The sequence below is a fragment of the Orcinus orca genome, chromosome 12 (genome assembly GCF_937001465.1).
Source record: "Orcinus orca chromosome 12, mOrcOrc1.1, whole genome shotgun sequence".
NCBI lineage: Eukaryota > Metazoa > Chordata > Mammalia > Artiodactyla > Delphinidae > Orcinus > Orcinus orca.
In genome coordinates this window covers 29,884,351-29,905,979 of record NC_064570.1, presented here as the reverse complement: position 1 = coordinate 29,905,979, position 21,629 = coordinate 29,884,351, and the positions used below count along the sequence as shown (strand labels likewise).

Below are 21,629 nucleotides of genomic sequence, written 5' to 3'. Positions count from 1 at the left end.
CTCCAGAAGATCTCCAATAAGATGGTGACTTCACTATCATTTCATCAGCAATGCTTCTCTAAGAATATCTAGTGGAGTCTTGGGGAGCCAGGCTAGCTGGATATTCTTACTAGGTAAACATTTTGTTCAAGGTTCAATTAATGGTGACAAATCAAGGTGGAGGGAGGGTGTTGGAATATGTACAAGTTTGCTAGGGCTGCCATAATAAAGTACCACAGACAGGCTTAAACAACAGAAATTTATTTTCTCATTCTGGAGGCTAGAAGTGTCAGCATGATTGGTTTCTTCTGAGGGCCTCGCTCCTTGGCTTGTAGATAGCCATCTTCCTCTGTGTCTTCACATGGTCTCCCCTCTGTGCATGTCTGTGCCCTAATCTGCTTTAATGACCTCATTTTACTTCTTTAAAACCCTATCTCCAAATACAGTCATGTTCTCAGGTATGAAGTTAGGACTTCAATGTATGAATTTCAGGGACACATAATTCAGCTTATAAGAGAACTGAAATGTATTGTTTAGGAAAATAACTAACATATTACATAAATAAAATTGTTGGGAGTCTTAAGCAGAACAGAGTAAAAGATACGTGTTATAATAAAAGTGGTAATGAGTTCAGACTTATTGTAGGTGATAAGGCTCAGAAATTGTATAAGAAATAAGAGCAGAAGAGTTAATCATGGAGAATCTCTCCATGGAGACTGGAGGTGAGGATCATTGGGGGCATCTTGGAATGGGCTGCCACAGTGAGACAGAGAGAGAGAGAGAGAGAGAGAGAGAGAGAGAGAGAAAGTGTGTGTGTGTGTGAGTGTGTGTGTGTTACATCATCATGAAGTTGATAACGTAAATTATATCATTAAATGAGGAAGGGTCAAAAGTTTCTCTCTGGACCATTTACATTCGTCAAGGTATAAATAGATAGATTATTTTTTTTAAGTGTATTTGAGCATTGGTCTTTCTTAGAATTGCGTTGTTTGTATCAAAAGAGCATCACAAATATTTTATGCAGATGAAAGAAAAATTACAGTTAAAAAGCACATCAAAACTATGATTAAGGGCTTCCCTGGTGGCTCAGTGGTTGAGAGTCCACCTGCCGATGCATGGGACACGGGTTCGTGCCCCGGTCCGGGAGGATCCCACATGCCGCAGAGCGGCTGGGTCCGTGAGCCATAGCCACTGAGCCTGCGCGTCCGGAGCCTGTGCTCCGCAACGGGAGAAGCCACAACAGTGAGAGGCTCGCGTACCGCAAAAAAAAAAACCCAAAAAACTATGATTAAAAACATATATGCATGAAAGAAATCCAGAGTGAAAAAGTAATCAGAGCTAGGTATGGATGTAGTAAATAACATTTTTAAAAGTGAATTCACTGCTGCAATGTTAAACTTTAAGAAAAATCATTCTAAGACAAGTAAGCAAAGTTGTCACAGAGAAAAATATCAGATAGTATATTAATATAAGTAGTTCTTAGTTGATCTCCAGGAAAAATTTGAAAATAAAAACTAACAATTTCTTTCAAAAATTTTAGGACATACCAATGCAACAAAAGACTATGATGTGGTACCTTATAATGATTAGATATTAATCATGTTTATAAAAATTATATTCACTTGTTTGGGGTATTAGCCTAATAGGCATATTTGGTCATAAATTATTAAAGGTAATCCTTTTGTGGTGTTAATACAACAGAAAGCAAATTGAAATATTTTATTTCTCCTTGGGTGGAAGAATTATAAGAAAGACACTCAAGGACTATTTGCCTATTGATTTGTATTAAAGGTTTTCAATACTATAATCCATTGTTATTTAATACTTTAGAGCAGGGGACAGCAATGTTTTCCTGTAAATGTAGTAAATATTTTCACCCTTTTTAGCCATGTGGTCTCTATCACATCTACTCCATTCCACAATTGTAGCATGAAAACAACCATCAAAAATACTAAACAAATAAACATGACTGTGTTCAATAAAACTTTAGGTGTGGAGACTGAATTTTGAATTTCAAATAATTCTCATGTGTCACAAAATGTCTTCTTTTTATTTTCTTTTTCAAACCTTTATAAACATAAAAACCTTTCTTAGCTCATGCAAAAACAGAATAACAGGCCAGATTTGATAAATGTCTATTTTAGAGCCACCCTGTTAGCTTGCTCACAGATTGACAAGATAGGCAAAGCACTAAATAAGCAGGAAATCACCACTGAAAAGCACATAAAAAACATTAAGGCTCTTGAGCAGGTTCCTAGATGGAAGCCCAGCTGCCTTCTGGGATACCTTAGTGCTAGATATCAAGCCACACCCAACTGGCTGATGTTGAGTTCATTGATTTTCTAACTGAAATATGCAGAGTGGCTGAATTGTTGGAAAATATATGTACTTTGTACAATCAGAGGTGATATAATTTTAGCAATAAATACATCACAGTTGGTTTTTCTGTGATAGTTCTATATCATTGTAATAGCTAACATATATAGAGTGCTTTCCATGAGAGGGAACTTGTCTAAGTACTTTAACTGCGGTAACATTTAATTCTCACCAAAAAAAACCTAACAGGTGGGTATAATTGTTGTTCTCATTTTACAGATTTTACCTTTCAAAATTCTTTCACTATTTATCTGGCTTATATTGTCGTGTGTGTGTGTGTGTGTGTGTGTGTGTGTATTTGTCTAAACAAAAGAAAAAGCGTATTAGTAATTCACTGATATGATAGACCATGGCCACTATTATCAAAATCCCAGACCCATTCTTCTTCTCACATCCACTTAAATGATCTGAAGTAAAAGAGAGAAAATGTAAATATTCTACCAACCTAATGAGTACACAATAGGTATGACAACTATGAGCATTACTCTCAGTGCCTGTGCCATGAGGTCTGAGAAAGCATTTGGGGAACTATCCTTCTCATATAACCTTCCAAACAGAGTTACTGTCAAGATAGGTCCAGACAGTGGCTTCTGGTTGCACAAGCGTCCGTCACTTGACACCTATTTAAAACACAGGGAAGTTGACTGAGAATAACTTTCAGTTATACAACCTCACAACATACTCTTAAAATTCAGTACAACTGGATGAAGAAACAGTAGAAATAATGGCCAGATTCTATTCCATCTGAAATATGTGAAATTGTACAGAGTATAAGAAAAATTAGAGCTATGGAATTGGCACTGATCCATTTATTATTGAAATGCCCATAATCTATATCTTATAATTTACTCTGAGAGAGCATCTGATGAGTTAATAAACATAAAACAATGCATCTGAGAATAAATAAGAGAGAAATCTTGTTCTCTCCGACAAGAAAAAGACTCCTCTGAAGGGTCAGGCAGGCTTGACTAAGGGGGTTATGGGCTGAGCCTCTATCATCCCTGACACTCACTCACCACAGCCTCCCTACCTGCCTATTGTCCGCAACTCCCCACAGCAACTGTTTGGAAGAGGAGAGGGGAATGAGAGCGGGACCTGCAGGAAAAGTCAGTAGGAGAATGTGGCTGGACAGAGCACTTGCGCAGTAATAAATTATTTCTTGCATATTAACAGAAAAAAAAAGGTTTTGCTTTCTTGCCAATTCAACGACTGTCCAATTCTCTCTAAGCTTTTCCTTCTTTCCTTTTCTCTGATGATCACACGGTGCCCTAGGCCATCCCTCCCCAGTGACACAAAGAGGCTTCCTCTGGTGGGACTGGTCCTGAAACTCTTCTTGAGTCTTCTTTCTACTTGACCGACCTCAAACCCCAGCCCACTCCCTGAAGTCCCCACAATAAGATATATTTCTTTATTCTCAAGGACATGCTCATTTTTCTCTAAGGGAAATTTAGACAAGAGATCCCATGTCCTCAGTGTCCTTGGTGAGCCCTAAGGACAATTCTACCCTTTCCAAATGAAGGTTTTCATGATATCTGTAAGCACTTGGGCAGGTTTTCTACTCAAAAGATGCTTCTTCTTACATAAAATGAGTTGGCAATATTAAGCAAAAAATCGTACCTGAAATTCTCCAGGTGCAAGCTGAATTCCACTCAGCAACACCTCAGGAAAGACATACTGGGTTTCAAAAGTGCCACTGAGGGAGAACATTTCAAACCTGGTGGAAGCAGTTTCAACTGAATCACCACAAGTGTGTAAGTCCATTGTTTTACACTTCAACAGAGTACAAATCTAGGAACGTAAAAACAAAACAATAAGTCTTAGGAAAGCCAGTTGAAACATTCTCTTGACCTAGAAAAAAGTGCCTATGCCCCTTTGTTTATAACGTTTGTTATAGTATTACTTCCTCATTAGATTAATCTGGTTCGCTGCTGAATACTATTGCAACTAGTAATAAAAATAAAGGACTTCAGACCCTAGTGCTTTCTGTAGTTCACTGTAAACAGATTAAACCACGTAAAGAAATAATCAGATCCTTGGTCTACAGTCATGAACAATTATACCCTGATTGTTTTCAAGTTAGCCATGTTTTTAATAATCAAAAGTGTTTGATTATTTTTAAAAAGTTTAGACACTAGTTTAATTTCTACCTTAGTGCCTATTTCTAACAATGAAGGAACTTTAAATCTGTACTGAGTCCTAGAATTGATCTAGAGACAACTCTTGTGATCTGGAAAAGTCACATACCTTATACCTGAGCAGGATAATGATAACAGCTCTTGTTATCCTACATAGTTATACTATACTACACTACAATACATAGCTATTTGCATGTAAATTTAAGTGTATGAATCACCTCACCATGCAGATGCGAAGTCCCCAAAAGGAAGATCCATCTTCATTTAACTCCATCTGTACTGCATCTTCAAAGCGTTACTCCAAGCCACCTTTATTTCTTGCCTGACTAAAGCAATAGCTCTTAACTGGTCTCCCTGCTTCCACTTTTGAAGTTGGAGAGCAAGCGTTTTAGGGCAAGTGTGTCAAGATGGGATACAAATAACTTTCAGATAAAGGTAGAATGAACACATGCTTCAGTTTTGTTCCCTTGCAATCCTACTAAATCCAACTTTATTATTATTATTATTTTTGGAAGATCTAAACCCACAAGTTTAGGAGAACAGGAGGATAGATTATGGCACATGTTTAGAAGTTGGGGTGTTGATGCAAAAATGGTAACTGAGGAAGCAGCCCAAGTGCCCATCAACAGACTATTGGATTAAGAAGATGAGGTACAGGGCTTCCCTGGTGGTGCAGTGGTTGAGAATCTGCCTGCCAATGCAGAGGACATGGGTTCGAGCCCTAGTCTGGGAAGATCCCACATGCTGCGGAGCAACTAGGCCCATGAGCCACAACTACTGAGCCTGCGCGTCTGGAGCCTGTGCTCCGCAAAAAGAGAGGCCACGATAGTGAGAGGCCTGCGCACCGCGATGAAGAGTGGCCCCCGCTTGCCACAACTAGAGAAAGCCCTCGCACAGAAACGAAGACCCAACACAGCCAAAAATAAATAAATTTAAAAAGAAAAAAAAAGATGAGGTACATATATACAATGGAATATTACTAAGCCATAAAAAAGAATGAAATATTAGCATTTGCAGCAACGTGGATGGACCTAGAGAATATTATACTTAGTGAAATAAGTCAGACAGAGAATGTGGAATCTAAAAAATGATACAGGGCTTCCCTGGTGGCGCAGTGGTTGAGAGTCCGCCTGCCAATGCAGGGCACATGGGAGGATCCCACATGCCGCAGAGCAGCTAGGCCCGTGAGCCATGGCCACTGAGCCTGCACGTCTGGAGCCTGTGCTCCGCAATGGGAGATGCCACAACAGTGAGAGGCCCGCATACCGCAAAAAAAAAAAAAAATGATACAAATGAATGTGTAAAAAAAAAAAAACTGAAACAGACTCATAGATATAGAAAACAAACTTGTGGTTACCAAAGGGAAGAAGGAAGGTTTGAGGGACAAATTAGGTTATGGGATTAACAGATACACGTTACTATACATAAAATAGATAAGCAACAAAGGTATACTGTATAGCACAGGGAATTACACCTATTATCTTGTAACAACCTATAATGGAATTTAATCTGCAAACATACTGAATCACTACATCGTACATCTGAAACTAACACTATATTATAAATCAACTAAAGTTCAATTTAAAAAATGGTAACTGATTTAACAGACATAAGAAAGCCAAGTTCTGAACTAGCTGTGGGGAAAGCTAAGAATCAACCTATCTAAACTTTTGAGAATACTCAAAAGTTTCCATCTCTGGAAGCACTAGGTACCTCAGGAGCTGGGAGTGAATTGGGTTGCTTGAAGAAAGGAAAATTTGTGGGAAGTTGTTAAGAATGCCTCAGTACTGAGTCCCCACCCATGGATGGGCAGCTACCCTTTCCCTGTTCCAGTAAAAGATGGAATACTTATTTCCAGAGAGGGTAAAGCAGACGATGTTTAGATGGAGGTTTTGAAAGACATATTTGAAGGGGATTCCTTGAATGAATCAAACTGAATGGTAACCATCTCCCTCCACCCTGCAAGGTCATTTCCCTCACTTCACTCTCTAAATGCTGTCAAAAAAGGCATTTATCCTTCAGGAATAGGGTTGCCAGATAAATTACAGGACAGGAGTCCCAGTTAAATCTGAAGTTCAGATAAACTAAAAAAACTAAACCCAGTTTTTAGTATAAATATGTCCCAACTATTGCATGGACATACTTATTTTTTTTTAAGTTGCTGTTTATCTGAACTCTGAATTTACCTGGGCATCCTGTGTTTTTATTTGTTAAATTATTCAGGAAGGGAAATAGAAGAATTTTTTTTTTTTTTTTTTTTTTTTTGCGGTACGCGGGCCTCTCACTGCTGTGGCCCCTCCCACCGCAGAGCACAGACTCCGGACGCGCAGGCCCAGCAGCCATGGCTCACGGGCCCAGCCGCTCCACGGCACGTGGGATTCTACCGGTCCGGGACACGAACCCGTGTTCCCTGCATCGGCAGGCGTACTCTCAACCACTGCGCCACCAGGGAAGCCGGGAAATAGAAGAATTTTGAAACCTGGAAAACGTAATCATCACAAAGGGAAGTCTTTAAAGACACTTACCTCAGGGATTCCCCTAATCAAAAGCCCAGCTAGACCGTCCCTCTATGAAGCTTAAAATTGGCAAGTATCACCCACAGGCTCAGAGCTTTTAGTCAGTTTTGGTAACCCTAAAAAGTCATCATATCCATGAAGAAAGCTTCTAAATTTAGAATTTTAAATTCGAAAACCTGTCTGGCACCAGTCGCTTAGCTAGGGGATCACTGTCCAGCAATAATAACAGAGGACTTCGTTTCACTTGACAGCACTAACCAACCTCCCAACACCAAGAAGAGACCTACCACCGATCCCCTCAAGTGGAACCAAGACTCTGGGGCAGGCAGAGAAGCAGACAAGACTGAGAGGGAAGGATGGAAAAGAGGGAGGAAGAGCTGAGAGACTGCTGTCTTGTGTTTTAACCAGCTTTTTAAACTTAAAACTAGATCACAAAATAATAAAAGAAAATAATCACAATTTTTTAATTTTAAAAATATGGCAGTATAATACCATATATATACCACGTATATAATGCAATATATGTCAATATGCTGCATAATATATGATAATATTTATATGGCAATAAATATTCTTCTACAACATAATTTTTTAAACTAATTTCCAATCATTGGACATTTTCTACCTGTGTTTTTTATACCATTTTTTTCACCTTTCTTCTAGCACCTCAGAGCACTGATAAGAAATATTGATTCCGCCGATATTTTCATCCTTTCCTTTCTTGTTGCTCTTTCCCTTAGGCCTATAAAGATAATCATGTTTCTCTCATCGATTGGGAGAACACAAAACAAAAAAAGCATGGGCCTCTCTGTCTAGCTTCTACCTTGTTTCCTTTCTTCCTGTATCAGACAAGATTTTCGCAGAAGAAATATTGACTCACTCTTTCAATATCTCACTTCCCTTTGACTTTTCAACCCACTGTAATCTGTCTTTCACTCTATCATTATGAGCCCAGGAGATTCCACCAAATTTATACTCATTCATTCAATAATGGTAAACATATTGCACAAATACACTTCAAAATTTCCTCCCTCTGAGAGTCTGCTTCCTTTCCTTCCATGAGAGTACTCTCTAAGTTCTCCTTTATTTCTCAAACATATTTACATGTTCCTATTCTTCTGTTTATTTCCTGCCCAAACACAGGAGTTTCAAAAGCTTCCACCTTTACCTCATTGTTCACTGTTTTAGTCAGCTTTTGCAATTCACTCTTGTGGGTTTACCACCACCTTTTTCCTGCTGGTTTTCAAAACAATATTTCTAAATCTCATATCTCCCTAAAGTATCAGACCCATATATTCAACAGCCTATTGGATGGCTCCAACTGAATGTCCCCAAAGTAATTAAAAACCAGCACATCCAAAGCTGAATTGAACATCTTCCCCACTCCCATCCAATTTGCTCCTCCTCTTGAATCCTGATCTGTCAAAGCATCACATTTCATCCAGCCACTCTTGCCAGAAACCTGGTACATTCTAGATCCTTCTTTCTGCTTTCCTGTTCCATGTCAAATTAGTTACTAAGTTTAGTTTTCTAAATATTTCTTGACTCCATACCCTGCTTTTATTCCTATGAACATAATCTTGGTTCAGGTCCTAATAGGACTATTTTCATAATCTAACTAGTCATTTTGTCCTATGTTCCATGATCCGTAGGGCAACCAGAACAATCTACTCAAAAACAGATGTGATCACATCATTCCCCTGCTGAACACCTTCCAACAGAAACCCATCACTGATGGAATGAAGTCCACATCTTAGAAATGAGAGGTAAGATCCTGCAGGATGTGATCCTGCCTCTATGCTCATCTTCCACCCATCCTTGCTTCTTATGCTACATTTCAGTGACAGTCAGCTGCTTGCTTGTCCCAGCATACCCTGCTTTTTGACATATCCACCCCCCTGCTCAGGCTCTTAACCCCACCTAGAATTCCCTCCCACTTTTTTTCACCTGGATAAAATAGCATAAGTTCAAGCAGCATGCCTTCAGAAACTTCCCTGGATCCCCAAATTAGGCTAAGTGAAGCTCCTTAGTATTTCTATAGCAAAATATGCCTTTGTTCTATCACATGCCAACCTGTACTGAAATTATGTTCATCTGTCTTTCTCCCCTACTAAATTCCTCAAGAGGAGGGTCCATACTTATTCATCTTCATCACATTAGCACCAAATATAGGCCTGATATGTATTTGGCACTCGATAAATGTTTGCCAAAATGAACAAGCTTTGGTAGAGGTGCTTATCATACAGCAAACAAAATGCTACACAGTGGGCATGGTTCCAGCACTCAAAAGGCTTTCAGTCTCAAACAAGTATGTACATAATTTGACATGATATGTCTTTGAAAAAGTTAACCATAGGATATTTGGGAGTATATAAAGGAGTCACCTAACCCAGCTTGGGGAGTGGGAGTGTCAGAGAAGCCACCTTGGAGAAGATAACACCTGTAAAGCACTATGAGTGTTGAGTAGCTGGGGGCCATCAAAAAAACAACAACAAAAAAAACTGTTCAAACATCCGGAGGTTCTACAGATGCTGACACACTGTAGATGGGAAATGTCTCAATATGATAGAAGCCCAGGGTACATGGGGGTAGAAGTGACAGATGAGGACAGAGAGTAGGAAAAAGCACATGTTAAGACTTCCTGAGTCTTTTATGTTAAGGAATTTGATTTGCCAAGTAGAAAACAGTGAGGAATTTTAAGCAAGTGAGGGAAATAATCAGAAATGGTGTTCCATGATTTTTGTAATTATAGTGTAAAGAATGAACTGGATGGAACTGAAACTATCAATGGGAAGCCCTCTTAGGAGGATACTGCAATAATCTGGGTGAGATAGGATGGAGGCCAGATCAAGGGAAAGAAGAGCAGAATGAGAGAAACATGGAAGCAGCTTGTTCTTAAGGGTTCCACCTCAACTGGCTATAATAGCTCCCCCTTTATGTTGAGGGCTGTGAGATGTCTGAATCTTTGCAGCTGTTCTACTGTACATCACAGAGGTCAGCTCTATATGTCTCCGGGACATACTCAGTCTGAAGCTTCTTATAAAACAAGATAGGCATTAGTGACCGTAAATGGGAAATGCCTTGATAAGTTCAGGCAGGAAATATTAGACGTTAATTATTCATTAAAATTATCTGTAATTTGATTAATATATCATTTTAAACACTGGGACTGCAAGTGAATGTTCTGCCTTTTCCCAACCAGTTTAAAATTGGACTGACATTTAAGACTGCAAGTTTTAGCAAGCAAAAATTCAGGATACCCAATAAATTGGAATTTCAAATAAACAACCAATTTTCAGTATATACATGTCCCCCAAAGTGGGACATACTTATAATAAAATTAATTCATTGTTTATCTGAAATTCAAATTTAACTGAGTGTCCTGTTTTATCCAGTAATTCCCCTGCCACCAAAAGAATCATTACCTGTAAATAATAGCTCCCTTCCACAGTATGTAGTCCATCAAATGCCCCTAGTACATAAACTTCATCTGATCTCTTCTCAGACATCTTGTAACTTAGATGACAGCAGAGATCTTTCTGACAAACTGTGTAATTTCCTGTGACTCCTTTGAGCTCCAAGAAGGTGAACTCGTCAAAAAAGATGATGCCCTTAAATTCCTGGTTTCCCTTTGAGGGGGCTTCTATACCACTCGCATAAGAAGTCCAATTCACTACTGCTGTGGGGTGTGGGTGGGAGGCCAGTTGTGAGAGGAGGAGTTTTCCCTCCTCTGTCTTCATATCATAATGAAATGCTCTTGGAGAATCAGGTGCGTAGATGCCACTTCCTGGAAATTGGAAATGACATTTAAAACAGTAAAGCAAAAAGGGGTTGCATAGTTGTTATTGTTATTCTAAACTCATGTTAACATTTTACTTTCTCTAAGCTATATATTTCATTAATTTCAGTAAAATATGTTGATAAGGACAGATAGGTGAGATGAAATCCAATAGAGTATGTCACCAAGAAGCCAAGAAGAGTTTCATGTAAGAAGTCGTAAATTTTGAAAAAAACAAAAAGAGTGTACATTCAAGTTGAATAAAACTAAATCAATTTCTGAAACAATTTAGGTTGAGATTGATTCTACAGCGTGTCACCAGCTAGATGTGCAACCACTAAGAGTTGGAAAACATTGTATTGAGGAGTACATGTTAGCTAGAAAGAACATGATTTTTTTTTTCGTTTTTTGATTACACCAAAATCTTAAAGATGACACGTTACCTGTCATTTTCTTTGAGCGGTAATGTAAATTGGATGCAAGGAAGTTGACTCCCATGCCCATAGCCCAAGCTGAGTGGAATTCAATAGCTGACAAATGTGGCAAAACATTCATCCAAGCTGTTGGGAAGAGTATGGTGTCCACGTGGAAATCTTTCACCAGAGTCACAGCAGGATCATGGAAGAGAATATCAAAGCACGTGAAAATGCCAAACTTTCCAAACGTGGTGTTGAAAGTCACGACCTCAGTTTCCTTGGGTGCATTGAACTGATCTTCACCCAAGAAAAGATTTTGCTGCAATAAACAGAAGATGATGGGGGGGAAATCTCTTTTAAGAAGTTGGCCTGGATATCACTGCATCTAAAAGAGTGCAAGCTCACATCTACTAAACAGTGCCAATCTCATCTACCACCACTGTCTCTGCAGGGAAAGAGTGTTAGAAAATCAAAGATCACTATGCTGATAGGATTACTATGCCTTTGGTTTAATTTCCACATCTGATAGATCTGTAGAAGGGAATCCTTATCTATTAAGACCTTCTCGAATATTAGAGACATAGGAGTGAAACAGATAACTTCTATTTGCCAAGAACACATAACAATTTTCTGCGGACAAAGAACTTTCTTTCCTCCTTTCTCTTTAAAACCAAGTCTATCTGGTAAGGAGTTTTTCATTTTAGCTTTGACCCTTTGTCAGGGCATGTCATTAAAAGGACAAAGTCCAAAAGGCAACATTTTATTTCAAAACAGGTAGCTTCTACTGATTATCACATACTCCTAATGACACGTTCCTGTGTTCTTAAATGAACAGGACACCTCCCTTTTCTAGTACCTTACCACAAATAATCATTACTTTCTATGCTTTGTCTCTCCTCTGCTTTTAAAGTAAGCTTGTTATTATCAACAATGGTGATTTTTTCCCCTTCTTGTCCACTTTATTTTGGTAAGCAATTCAGTAGTTGAATTATCTGCAGATGAATTCTACCTTGTGGTAGCGGGCCACCAATTTCCCCTCAGAATCAAACACCACATCAGTGTTGTATTGGTAACGACCATCAGGGGGACAGTGAGGGTCACTGGCATTGCATGGCTTCTTGTCTCCAATGTTTGCCACGACGTAGATGGAGTTGTCCTTGGCCAGACAGCTGAGCCTTTCTTGCACTGGGCTGCGACCAAATCTGATATGTGTTCATTGGAAGAGGAAAAAAAATCAAACTTAGCATTTAATTAAATTCAGAATGATAGTTGCCTGAACTTACGTGACATACACAAAAATAAATTCTACATAGCATAGATAGAAGGGAAGGATTAAAACAAGAAGAGACTTCAGAGGAAGTCCATGCTTGTGGGAATTTGGTTCTAGGAAACTATTCTAGGATAAGACTCCAGGCCATGTATATTCTTATGACATTTATCATCATCTGTAATCATATATTCATTTATGTGCTCATCTTGTATGTCACATCTTATAGATATTTGGGGGCAAAGACACACATCTCCTGTTCACCGAACACATGTCTGAAAGAAAAGAGGTATTAAAAAATATTTTGAATGAAAGAACAACATTTTGGAAGTAGGATGATTGTGGAAAGATGGCAGAGTAGGAAGCGCCAGGAATCCATCTCTCTACCTAGATAAAATTTGCCCTACAGGAATCTAGCTGACATAATTATTTTGGAAATCTGGAGTCTATTAAAAGACATGAAACTTCCAGGGAAATGCTTGGAAGATAAATTGCAGTCAGGTTGAGTCAATTTAAGCTCTTAGCTCAGCAGGGGCTATCCATGCCCCAGCCCCTGCAACCCACCCCATTGCAGGCAGCCATGCAGGTGTTCTTGGAGCAGTTTGTAGGAGCAGGGTGGGCCATAAGGATCCTGTCTTCCAGATACCAAGGGTCTGGTTCTGATCACTGCTAACTGCTCTGTTCATGGAGGTACACACACAGAAACAGGCCATTATTACATATACTGTTGCAAGTACTTCCCCCACTGGCTGAAATGACTTCTAGGGGATTTAAAGCACCAGTACCTTCTTTTTTACCCCTTTTGGGAGCCAGGCATTAAAGGACTAGGACATGGAAAAGCAACAACTATACAGAATTCAGAAAATCACTGCATATGCCCAGGGAAAGTCATAGACTAAGAAAAGACCTGAGAAGACTTTAAGCTTACTCCCAGCATGGAGACAGCCTACAACAATCAAAACAAACAAACAAAAGACATAAAACCCTGGAAAACAGGGAGAATTTGATTTCCAGAGTTATCACATTATAAGATTCAGATGCCCACTTATCAAGAAAAAATCATAAGGCATATAAACAGGAAAATATGACCCATTCAAAGGGAAAAAATAAACCAATAAAAACTATCCTGGAGAAAGACCATATGGCATACCTGCTGGACAAAGACTTTAAGACAACTGTCTTAACGATGTTCAAAGAACTAAAGAAAGACATGGAGAAAGTCAAGATAATGATGTATGAACAAAATGGAAATATCAATAAAGAGATAGAAAACCCATCCCCCACCCCAAATTCTGGGGCTGAAAACGACAGTAACTGAAACAGAAAATTTACAAAAGAGATTCAAAGACAGACTCAAACAGGCAATGATCTCTAAAAAGGATGAACTCAAAGAGACCCATATTAAGACACATTATAGTCAAACTTTCAAAAGACAAAGACAAAATCATAATTTTGAAAGGAGCAAGAGAGAAGTGATTTATAATGTACAAGGGATCTCCACTAAGATTATCAGCAGTTTTTAATCAGACAATTTGGAGGCCAGGAAGCAATGGGCTGATATATTTAAAGTGTTGAAAGAATAATACAGTTACTAAAAACCCTGTCTCTGGCAAAACCATCCTTCAAAAGTGAGGGGGAAATTAAGATATTCTATGTTAATATTAGACCAGATAGACTTTAAATCAAAAAAGGTTATGAGAAACAAAGGACATTGTATATTAATATCCAGAATACAAAGGGAACTCTTAAAAATCAACAACAGCAACACAAACCTGATTCAAAAATGGGCAAAAGACACAAAATAAAATTAATTAATTAATTAAAAAAAAGAAAAAGGGACTTCTCTGGTAGTCCAGTGGTAAAGAATCTGCCTTTCAATGCAGGGGATACAGGATCAATCCCTGGTTACCGCAACTAAGACCCAACGCAGCCAAAAAAATTAAATAAATAGGCAAAAGACTTGAACAAAATTTTCTCCAAAGAAGATACACAAATGGCCAATAAGCACATGAAAATATGCTCAACTTCATTAATTATAGGGAAATTCTAATCAAAACCATGACAAGATACCTCAAACCCATTAAGATAGCAACGATTAAAAAAAATAGAAGAACAGCTGCTGGTGAGGATTTGAAGAAACTGGAACACTTGAGCACTGTTGATGAGAATGTAAATGGTGCAGCCACTGTGGAAACCAGTCTAGCAGTTCCTCAAAAAATTAAAAATAGAACTACCATATGATCCAGCAATTACATGTTTGTGTATATATCCAAAAAGTTGAAAGCAGGGTCTCAAAGACATGTTTGTACACTCCCGTTTATAGCAGCATTATTCACAATAGCTAAAAGGTAGAAGAAACCCAAATATCCATTGATGGATAAATGGACAAGCAAAATGTTGTACTATATACATAAAATAGAGTATTATTCATACTCATATTCATACTTTCCTTAAAAGGAAAGGAAGTTCTGAACATGCTACATTGTAGATGAACCTTAAGAGCATTATGCTAAGTGAAATAAGCCAATCACAAAAAGATAAATAAGGTACAATTCCACTTATATGAAGTAGCTAGAGTGGTTAATTATAGAGAAAGAAAGTCGAATGATGGCTGCCAAGGGCTGAAGGGAGGGGGAAGTCAGGAGTTATTGTGTTTTTTCCCCAGTTGCATTGAGATAGAAGTGGTATATAACACTGTATAAGTTTAAGACATAAAATGTGATGATTTGATACATGTATATATTGATAAGTGCTTACCACAATGTGATTATCCTTCACCTCACAGAATTACAATTTTATTGTTGTTATGGTGAGAACATTTAAAATCTACTCCCAAAGCAACTTTCAAATATACAATACGGTATTGTTAACTATAGTCACCATGCTGTACATTAGATCTGAGAACTTACTATAAGAAAATTTGGTGTCATCTGCTGGCAATATAAGAAAAACCATAGCAATCATACACAAAACGTATCACTGAAAAAGACCAACAAGGATAGGAAACTGCATCTTAACAAATTATTATCTCAGTGCATTTATACAAAAAAATAACCATTTGATAGTTTTCCCCCCTTGTGTGCTTCAAGTCATATCTGAAATGCAGATATAAATACAATACATTGGACCACTTGAAGTATATTTATCCCATGTCTTTTCAAATCACCTGAAGTGGTAGAATAGATACATGAAATAGAAGCTTACTGTTCTGGATTTCTAAAACAGTCCCAATTACATATTTTCCTCCTATCTATATTAATCTTGAAAGTGCATCATATATTTTAATACATTTCCATTTAAACTACATTTTTCAGACTGCTTGCTATACTCAGAAAAGTTCCAAAATTCTTTGTTAGATTTGGAGTTTAAAAAATGCATTTTGCTTATGTGAGCCTGAAATCTGCTTCTTACTTAATCCTTAATATTTGCTGAGCCCTTAAGGTATGCAGAGCTCTGTCCTAGGGCTACTGGGAACAGAAAAAGGAGGTGAAACAGAAGAATTAAAATATATTTTCTAAGACTGCTTTCAAAGTGTTCAATCTCAAAATATAATACAAGTCATCAATTATTGAAGAAGACATTTATTAACCTTAAAAATGTTATGAAATATTCAAAAAATATTTGTTGGGTCCTAGCACTACACAAAGCACCATGTTAGATATGTAGGCATCTGGGGAAAGGACATTCTGGGCAGAGCTGTCCAGGTGCACAGTGTGGGAGATACAGTGTAAAATATGGCTGGTGCACTTCAAAATCCTCTAATCTTACTGGAGAAAATGTGTATGCACACAAAACCCTGAAACAACAGTACAAAATAATATGCAGTCAAGTATCAAAATGCTTTTTCATTCAAACTAGCTAATTAGGCAAGTTTTTTTTAACTTATTGAACTAATGACTGACTCTTTAATCTGCAGGCCACATCACCTTTATCAGAGGTGCAGACATCCGCTGTATTAAAGGATGTCCCTTGTTCAAGAATTCCTACTCATTCTCACAGTGGAGTACCCAGTACATAGGAAATAGTCAAGGAAAAAAAAGCTGAATAAGTAAATTCATCTTTGAGTTAGGCTCCTAGACACAGTTTGTCTCTCAAGAAATCTACAAGGTTTCTTCTGGGAGGCAATGAAAGCTTGTAAGTCATATTCTTCCTCTCAGCCTCCCAGGAACTCTCAGAACTGTATTGTATGTTCAACTGTAATTGTCAGCCCACTGCCATGCTGCCTTGTAACCACTACTTCCTCTACTTTATTCAGGTAGCTTCTACTTTGTTTTTACATCTAAACTGTTGTGTTTTTTAATTATATAAGATTTTGTAAGAAGCCTCAGATCTTTCTGGAAGCATGTGAAGTATAAATGCTAAATAAATAAATAAAATTAAAAAGAGAAATAACGAGGGTCTGTTCCCATAACACCCAGGCTAAGTGGTGATGCAGAACCCCCCCTCCAAAAGGTTGGTGACTTTGAGAAAAGAAAGTAATCAACTCTGGATATGTCAAACATACTCAACAAGGCATGATATCTGGTTGTATGCGAGGGGTAAAGGAGCTGGACTCCTCTCTTCCTTTCTCATCCTACATTCAATCTTTGAGCAGAACCTGTCAGAGCTACCTTCAGACTTTATTCGGAATCTGGTCATTTCTTAATATCCAAACTTCTACCATCTTCATCCAAACACCATAATCCCTCTGCCTAGATTATCGCCATAGCTTTTTTTTTTTTTTTTTTTTTTTTGTTATACGTGGGCTTCTCACTGTCATGGCCTCTCCCGTTGCGGTACACAGGCTCCGGATGCACAGGCTCAGCGGACATGGCTCACAGGCCCAGCCGCTCTGCGGCATGTGGGATCTTCCCCAACCGGGGCACGAACCCGTGTCCCCTGCCTCGGCAGGCGGACTCTCAACCACTGCGCCACCAGGGAAGCCCCAGGCGGATTCTTAACCACTGTGCCACCAGGGAAGCTCCAATAGTGCTATTTTTATCAGACTTCATATTTCTTATTCTAGACTTGATGTAAAACACTTACACAGTTCTGCTATATCACCTCCTAGGTTATCACCTTAAGCTTTAAAAATTTCATATATATTAAACTCATCCAGCTACCTTATTAATGTGAAAGGAAAAATTTTAATCTTAAACTGACATGTGACTCTGTTTCACTATTTTCTCACTTAATTTTAAAAGTACAGACCTACATAGGGAAACAATTTTCTGTTCACTGGCAAGGAGTCAGAAGAGGTGAGTTTGGATATGGTTCTTCCTCTAGCCAACCACCCTGTGGCCCTAAGTTATGCTATCATCTCCAGATCATTCCCCCAGTGGAAATTCACATTGAATTTGATCATTTCTATGTTACGTTACAGCACTGACTTTTGTGATATCGTAATTCATATTCATTTTCCTAATACACATGTCTGTAGGAGATGAAAAATTATAAACTATCTTGAAACTTAGAGTCAATAGTAAATCTTATACAGTGATCTTCTACAAAGGTTTCCCAGGTAAAGTAAGTTCATGTTCATGATTAAATTTTCCACAATATGTTTCTTTACCTGTCGGGATTATTACAAGGGATCCAGTTCACTTGAGGGTCTGGGATATCCTCCAAGTATGGGTAGATAGATTCCCTGTTGAAGTTAAAGCCGTAAATACCATCTTCTGGAGTCACAATAATATGTGCACCCTGTCAAAAATGGAGCTGAATCAAAATATTTCTCAAATAAGCAAACAGTCAAAAATGGGGCCTGCAAGAGGACCTGAGTGGCTGAAGGACAAACATTCAGGCTTTTTTTTTCCACCTTATTCTTTTGCTTTCTATATTTTTATAATTTATTTTCTTTGCTCAACCACTTTCATTTTCTAATCCCACAGTAATCATTTCTATGTAAATTTTTCATCCTTTCATGGCTGTTAATATTTTTCCAGGCTATTCTCAGGCTCAACCATTCACTGTGGTTGTTAACTATAAACCTAACTCTTCCCTGGATAAACCCTCTCCCTGACCTTTGGCCAATTATTTTGCCTGAGTGTGTCAGGATTGATTTATCACTCTCTCCTCCACCCAGCCTTTCCTGCCTCATACCCTGCAAATGTGATTCCTGCTTCTCAGAAGGGAGCTCTGACACAGTTACCTGAAGGGTGCCAGGCCTAGAGGTACAACGTGAGCTCACCTGGGCACCTTCAGTAGGAGGACCATCCTGGAAGCTGCTGTGTGGCCTTTAAGGAAATAGTTGGACTAAGGTGAAAAAGAACCTCAGAATTCTTAATAACCTTCTAATTAATTGATTTATTTATTTGGTTGCGCTTGGTCTTAGTTGCGGCAGGCAGGCTCCTTAGCTGCAGCTCACCGGCTCCTTAGTTGTGGCATTCGAACTCTTAGTTGCGGCATGCATGTGGGATCTAGTTCCCTGACCAGGGATTGAACCCAGACCCCTGCATTGGGAGCTCAGAGTCTTAACCACTGCACTACCAGGGAAGTCCCCTTAATAACCTTTTTAAATCTTTACATGTAGAAGAATGTATGTTGATAGATATATGTCATACGTATATATCCATGACTTTCATCAGACTTTATATATCACTTGTTTACCTGATCTACAAATAGCTTATTTCAACTATATTCGTCCAAACCACACACTTAAACTTAACCCTTCATTCAACTCAAGGACTTACTATGCATTAACATATGTACTTTTGTTGTCTTGTAATTAGAATGAAGTATATAATACACACTGTATATAATACACAATGCAATTTACATTTAATTGTCTTGGTGTTATGAACTAACCTAAAAACCTACAAACTCTTAAGAGCACAAAAGTACACCAAGGCCACAAACACTCTAAGAATAGCAACTGATCCCTCACCCATCTGTCCTTCACCCTCCATCTGTAGCAGAAATTCAAAATTGATGAACAACAATTCAAAATTGTTGAATTTACAGCAAGTTCCTCAAAAGTTTGTTGCCACTTAATAACCAGCCGTTCTTTTCAAAATGTTGCTCTCACTACAAGGGAAGCATGTAATAGTGTCTTTGTTCTAATAACTAGGAGCAGGGAGGACTCCGTAAAAGAAGGACTTGGCTACCCTGACACATATGTCATTCAAAAGTGTAATTCACCCTGACAGTGATTCTGTCTCCTAAGACCCCACCCTTTTCTCTACGTAGAAGCCAGCACACTTGAGAAATGGTACCTGCTTTGATGCTGATGCGATTGCTTCCTCCAAAAGATCCAGATTTTGGTTCATTAATAGCAAGGCCTCTTCATAGGACACCGGTATCAGGGTGGCATTAGGCAATATCACTGCATGCTCATATACAGCTGCAGTAAACGTATCCAGAGAGCTGGCTGTTAAGACACAGAGAAAGAAAATTGCCGCATAATCCAGCAACTGAGACATAGTCATGCTGGAGTCCAACGATTGCTGAAAAGCAGAGCAAGCCCTGATATTTACAGGGAGAAATCACGTGGTTCCCAGAACTTAGTGCTTTAAAAATAAATTACAAAAGCTAAGTTTAAGAAAGCCTTCTGGTTTTACATCATAGATGTAGATGTAATCAGGTTTTATGTAACAAATGACCTTTTTTTTGCAAGAGTTTTTGAGGATCAAATAAGAAAATGCATATGTGTTTTCCTTCACTAGGGTTGTCATAACAAAGTACCACACACTGGGTGGCTTAAACAACAGAAATGTATTCTCTGTCATTTCTGGAGGCTAGACATTTCAGAGGAAGGGGGTCAGCAGAATTGGTTCCTCCTGAGGGCTGTGAGGGAAAGATCTGTTCACGCCTCTTTCCCGTGTTTTGCTGTCTTCTCCCTGTGTGTCTTCACCCGGTATCCTCCCTGTGTGCATACCTGAGTCTCAGTTTCCTCTCTTTACAAGGACACGTGTTAATGGATTTAGTGCCCACCCTACTCCAGTAAGATGTCATCTTAACGAATTACATCTGATATGATATTATTTCCAAATAAGGTCACTTTCTGGGGTACAGCGTGTTAAGACCTAAACACATGGATTTTTGGAATTCATACATTTGAGAACTTCAGCACCTAGTAGTCTATGTAAATAATTTGAAAAACAACTTTTCAATTTTGAAATTATTATTAATATCATCATGTGAATATTTGAGCTTCATACTTTGTTCACTTTAGTTTGCACAAAATGGCAAAGAGTCAGAACAAAGGGGAATATAAAAGGGCTATTCATTGTCCATTCCTATGTAAGAGATCACCCTCCAAAAGTAGTGGCTTCTAACAGCAAGCATGTGTGACCTCACATTTTCTGTGGGTCAGGAATCCTGGGGCAGCTTGGCTGGGCTCCTCTGGCCCAGGGTCTCTTTCACAAGTCTGCAAAAGCTGCAGTTACCTCAAAACTTGACTGGGGAAAGATTCACTTCTCAGCTCCAGGCTCACACAGACGATGGCAGGCATTGGGTCCTCACTGGTTATGGCCCAATAAGTTCTTTGCCACAAAGGCCTCAGGCCACTCTAAAAGAACACTCACATTATGGCATGTAGGTTCCTTCAAAGCCAGAGAGCAAGAGAGCCCACCACCCAAGACAGAAGTCACAGTCTTTAGTATTGTCATCTGGGAAGTGACAGCCCATCATTTTTGTTGTATTGTATTCATTAAAAGCAAGTCAGTACACTTGTTGGGAGGGGACTACACAAGGGCATGAATGAGGCAGGGATCATTGGGGACCATCTTAGAGGCTGCATACCATACGAGTCATAGAGAGGGGAGTATAAAGAATGAGAGGGAGAATAAGAGGGAGACAGAGAGAGAGAGAAGAGAGGAAAATAATAGAAAATAGAAAAAGAGCTTATAGATTTTAGTATGGAATAAGTAGGCAAATTTTTTTTTTTTTTTTTTTTTTTTTTTTTTTTTTTTTTGCGGTATGCGGGCCTCTCACTGTTGTGGCCTCTCCCGTTGCGGAGCACAGGCTCCGGATGCGCAGGCTCAGCGGCCATGGCTCACGGGCCCAGCCGCTCTGCGGCATGTGGGATCTTCCCGGACCGGGGCACGAACCAGCAACCCCTGCATCAACAGGCGGACTCTCAACCACTGCGCCACCAGGGAAGCCCGCAAATTTTGTTTTACTTGTGAATTAAGTATAACATTTTATATTTACAGAATTAGTGTTTGTTTTGTTTTTAGATTT

General features: G+C 38.8%; 1 protein-coding gene across 1 annotated transcript; it reads right to left on the bottom strand.

The window, feature by feature from the left end:
- Positions 1–2,010: 2,010 nt before the first annotated feature.
- On the bottom strand, positions 2,011–19,896 carry VNN1 (vanin 1). The gene is made up of 7 exons (XM_004263815.4): positions 19,661–19,896; positions 18,019–18,149; positions 12,210–12,402; positions 11,228–11,519; positions 10,432–10,793; positions 3,973–4,143; positions 2,011–2,975 (listed from the first exon to the last, which is right to left on the bottom strand). Exons 1-7 carry the CDS (start codon positions 19,871–19,873, stop codon positions 2,793–2,795), a joined length of 1,545 nt encoding a protein of 514 aa, XP_004263863.1. The 5' UTR covers positions 19,874–19,896; the 3' UTR covers positions 2,011–2,792.
- Between the last annotated feature and the right edge of the window lie 1,733 nt (positions 19,897–21,629).